At 45.3% G+C, this 5,000-nt stretch overlaps 1 protein-coding gene across 1 annotated transcript in view; it reads right to left on the bottom strand.

Annotated features, from left to right (window-relative positions):
- dpp10 (dipeptidyl peptidase like 10) overlaps positions 1–5,000 on the bottom strand; it is a gene marked incomplete at both ends in the record, with an annotated part of 79,724 nt that overhangs the window by 35,068 nt on the left and 39,656 nt on the right. Inside the window, 2 exons of the mRNA XM_083681467.1 lie at positions 733–807; positions 990–1,084. Coding sequence (XP_083537593.1) covers positions 733–807; positions 990–1,084 — 170 coding nt within the window. The remainder of the gene's footprint in view (positions 1–732; positions 808–989; positions 1,085–5,000) is intronic.

The raw sequence follows: 5,000 nt of genomic DNA, 5'->3' as shown, positions 1-5,000 counted from the left end.
CTCATGTAGAATATGCAAATGAGTCTAGATTCATCTCCTCGTGGGTAATCCTGATAGGTGATCCCAGGGAGAGTGGAGGGTCTGATTAGCATATCTCATCTAGCATCGTTAGCTTTCGGAGGGGAAGCTGCTAATTGCGGTAGAAACAGGCTAGACTAGCACGCAGTTTTATTAACGCCACAACGTGACCTGCCAGTCGGAGGGAAACTCAGGCCTTTGGTTTTCACTCTGGCCTCCAGCATCATTAATCATTACACGGAGCGGCGCGTGTGTGTGTGTGTGTGCGTGTGTGTGTGCGTGTGCGTGTGCATGTACTCAACTAACTATGAGGTGGGTGTGTTAAAATGGGCTTGGGTGGTACAGTACTGTCATATGCATAGCTTTAACATTGTGCTGATTATTACAGAGAGAGAGAGAGAGAGAGAGAGAGAGAGAGAGAGATTGGGAGAGGGGGAGAGAAATAGATACAGAGATAGATAGATAGATAGATATAGATATACTGTATATCTGTGTATGTGTATATGTGTATATACATATATGCGTATATACGTATACACATATAGGTAAAGCCTACTAATTAAAGCCTACTAATTCTAATGTCATTGGAGTCAAATGTTGTTCATGCTTTTTAATGAGAGTGCCTGACTCGTTCAACAACAGAACATATTAAACTCAGTTATTACCTCACACAATCACTGTGATAACAACAAGGTCATTTTTAAGGTAACTTACCTGTTTGACGTCGTAGGCAAAGAGCACGTATTTCAAGTCCGGGGAGACGGAGTACTTAGCGACGTTGAAATTAACCTAGAAGACAAAGGACATAGAGAAAGAGAGAGAGAGGTCAGTTGGTTAATTTGAGTGACAGTGAGAGTATTTGTTCTTGCTGTGTGCGTGTGTGTGTTTGTGCATGCATGTGTGTTTGCGCACGAGTGTGTGTGTGTGTAAGCGTGCTCTGCACATTTGAGTGTTAACAGTTCTTTACTTACAAATATGGTGTTGGTCAGTATGATGTCTGTCTCGTTGGTCAGGATGTTGAACTTGATCACATGACCATCGTGGTTCCTGTAGATGACTTCTGAGTCTGGAAGGAGACATACAGAGACACAAACATACGTGTGTGAAAAACTGTCATATATGGTTAGCTATGATTAGCTATGGTTAGCTATGATTAGCTACATGGTTAGCTATGGTTAGCTACAGGGTTAGCTATGATTAGCTACATGGTTAGCTATGGTTAGCTACAGGGTTAGCTACATGGTTAGCTATGATTAGCTACATGGTTAGCTATATGGTTAGCTACAGGGTTAGCTACAGGGTTAGCTACATGCTAACATGTTAGCTTCTGCCCTGCAGAGAGGTTGGGTGAGATAATGCTAACTACATCTGGCATGGTAACAGCATCCACCCCTCAGTTCAAGCCCAGCAGGCAACATTCCAACAAGCTACTAGAAAGTCAAGATCAAAGCAGCACACTAAATATGTATTCATTCACTGTACTGAGGGTCGCTTTAGATAAAAGTGTCCGCTAAATGGCATATATTAAAATGTGTGGCACCCGTAATGAAAGAATCAAATGTTTTTAGCTACAGATGCCAAGTTCTGGCTTGTGTTTAGCATAACAAAGACTTCACGGGCATCATACCAACACCTCAGCCACAGTGACAGGACGCCACTGACTCCTTTCAGACCTGTGTGTGTGTGTGTCTGTGTGTGTGTGTGTGTGTGTGTGTGTCTGTGTGTGTGTGTGTGTGTGTGTGTGTGTGTGTGTGTGTGTGTGTGTGTGTGTGTGTGTGTGTGTGTGCGCGCTTGTGTGTGCGCGTGTTTGTGTGTGTGAATGTGTGTGTGTGTGTGTGTGTGTGTGTGTGTGTGTGTGTGTGTGTGTGTGTGTGTGTGTGTGTGTGTGTGTATGTGTGTGCGTGTGCATGTGCATGTGCATATGAAATCAAAAGCACATTTTACCAGTGGGTATACCTGCACAAAGAAAGGCCGTCCTGGAATTTCCATTCTCTATCAAGGCTTCATGTTCCTGTTGAAGGCTGCTGTATTGTGTGTCTAAGTGGTGAAAACGCCTATTGTCCAAGGTTAAAGTTGTTTGCTTTCTCTCCATTGCACATCCATAAATGCTGCCGTAAATGTCAATTCAGCCAGGGAGGACTGAGAAAAGGGCAGGTCTTTGTGGTGTAGACAACACGCAGGACACAATACAGGACGGACACACACAGCCCACACACATATGCCATACAGCCCACACACACACACACACACACAATACAGCTCACACACACACACACACATTCACACACCATCGAAAAACATCAACACTGCTTCTTCACAACAGCAGAACCAAGGTTTGTCTTGCTGACAATACTGCAGAAGAACCATTGTTAGAGCATGATGAGAATATGATAAAAGATTCTCCAGGTTTGACAGGGACGTGGCTCAACTGTGAAGGTCCCTGATTCACACATCAGTCACGGCCTGAATGCAAACAAGCCAAAAAACTGAAGACAATCTGCACACCTCTATGTTGAAACAAGCTTGGATAATCAGACACACACTCCATACTTAAAGTAATCCATTTCTGACAAAGGTTATGAGTACGTGTGAGGGGGTGTGCGGATTATGCCTTTAACATGGCAACTCTGACAGGGCAGACCAGGCTCCTCAGCTGGTGTGTGTGTGTGTGTGCGTGTGTGTGTGCGTGCGTGCGTGCGTGCGTGCGTGCATGCATGTTTGAGAGTTCAAAACATTTGCCTGCTGAGCTTCATCACAGCACGTGTGTGAATGTGAGGACGTGCTTGTATATGTGTGTGTGTGTGTGTGTGTGTGTGTGTGTGTGTGTGTGTGTGTGTGTGTGTGTGTGTGCGTGTGTGTGTATATATTAATGTGTAGCTGCGTGCCAGCATGCTGCGTCTGCGAATGTGTTAGGGTCATGTCTGGGGCTGTGTGATGTCATCTGGTGTCAGATAATGAGTAGCTGCATCAACAATCAGGCTAATCCTCAACAGTTGTCTTCTATGAGCTTGGATCGGGCCTTGGGCCCAATCGGAATAGACCGAGCTTCCACAGAAACTGCATCTGAACATGCTTCCAGAATGCTTCCTCAACGCTAACATGTTGAAAACAGACATTTAGGAAAAGTCAGGGAAGGAGGGGGACATGGGTTTTACAATGGCAGAGTTCTGTTATTATAAACATGGACGCCTGTGGGGCGGCTGGCAGGGGAAGCTATACTAGTCTGAGTGGTACTTCATCAGCTCGGCTTCAGTTGCACGCACACACACACACACACGCACACACACACACACACACACACACACACACACACACACACACAGCCATTGTGTCAGTACATAAATACGCAGCGCCACTCCTCAGGTCACCTTGGACACTGCACAGGCTGTACATTCCCAAAATACTCATCTCTCATTGAGATCAACCTCTAGCAGTGACTCAGCTGAGCTGGAACGTGCGTATTACTAATGCTCTTCTACTGGAATGTTCCTTCTTTTAAAAGGTGCAGCTCTCTCACTTTCATTTCCCCTGATGGCAATTAAAAGTTCCATGGAAATTCAGAAATGAGCAAAACTGAAATGCCAATGAGCAAAACTGAAATCAAACAGATTAATTCCCAAAGACGGTTCCAGTTCGAACCAGAGGCAGAACATTTGCCCCAAACAAAAAAGAAAAAAATGACACACTACACCTTTAACTGAAACTAATTCATCACCTGTGCTTTGAAAGGTTTGGAGGAAGAGAGAGAGTTACTTTCCATCCGGAGCCTAGATGACGAGGTGGTTACGTGACCCGATGACTATCTTAGCCAGATAAAAGGGTTTGGTTCGCTGCTCTGATCTTTAAAACATCAGGACCCAATGATCGGTTCATCCCTCTCTCTCTCTCTCCGCTGCGCTTGTCTCTTTAAATAATGGAACGCTCCACACCGAAAAGTACAAGCTCAGGCTCTAATGTATAAGTAATGCTCTATGTCTGTTAGCCGGTGAATAATGGACAGTCCCCAGGGTTTAACCAAGCTGAACTCACAGTTCAATAGTCGCTCCTCCAATGGAGGTTGGGTGGGTGGGGGGTGGAGATCAAAGGAGGCTGGGGGAGGGAGAAATCGGAGGACGGGCTCACTGAAACGCATGGCATGCAATGAGGAATTGTATCATGAGCCCGTACGATTTCAAAGTTTTGCTTTTCGTTTTGCTCATTGGCTGAATGTCCATGTAACTTTTAATTGTTATTGTAATGCATGGGATGGAATGAGGAATGGTATCTATATAATGAAACCAGTTTGTGATGATTTTTGCTTTGTGACATGGTGCATTATCATGCTGGAAGTAGCCATTAGAAGATGAGTAAATTGTGGCCCAATGAAGGGATATGACATGGTCAGCAAAAATACTCAAATAGGCTGTGGCATTCAAGCAATGATTGATTGGTATTAACGGGCCCAAAGTGTGCCAAGAAAACATTCCCCACACCATTACACCGGGTAAGGCTTGGTGAGTGTATATGTTTGCAGTGAGTCACCTTTGCATTAACTATTATTGTTTCTCATATAGTCCGCCTCCTTATTTTCGTAGCTGAGGCCTAGGTAATGGCCCTGCCTCCTACCTTGTGTGACACACACACACACACACGTATGCACAGACACTCAAATGCACACACACACACACACAGGCAGCCAGGCACACACGCACAAACACACACACACACACACAGAGGCACGCACACAGACACACCTACAGGCAGACACACCTACAGGCAAACACACACACACACACACACACACACACACACACACACACACACAGGATGACTCAGGGTGTAATGGAGGAGGCTATAGAGAAGAGAGGAGGCTGCTGGTGGAGATGATGTGATTGAGAGGTTATGATGAGAGCCCTGCACCTCCACAAGGCTTCTCTCTCTCTTTCTCTCTCTCTCTCTCTCTCTCTCTCTCTCTCTCTCTCTCTCTCTCTCTCTCTCTCTCT

Source organism: Argentina silus, assembly GCF_951799395.1.
Source record: "Argentina silus genome assembly, chromosome: 12".
Taxonomy (NCBI): domain Eukaryota; kingdom Metazoa; phylum Chordata; class Actinopteri; order Argentiniformes; family Argentinidae; genus Argentina; species Argentina silus.
This window is presented reverse-complemented; position numbering and strand designations above follow the sequence as displayed.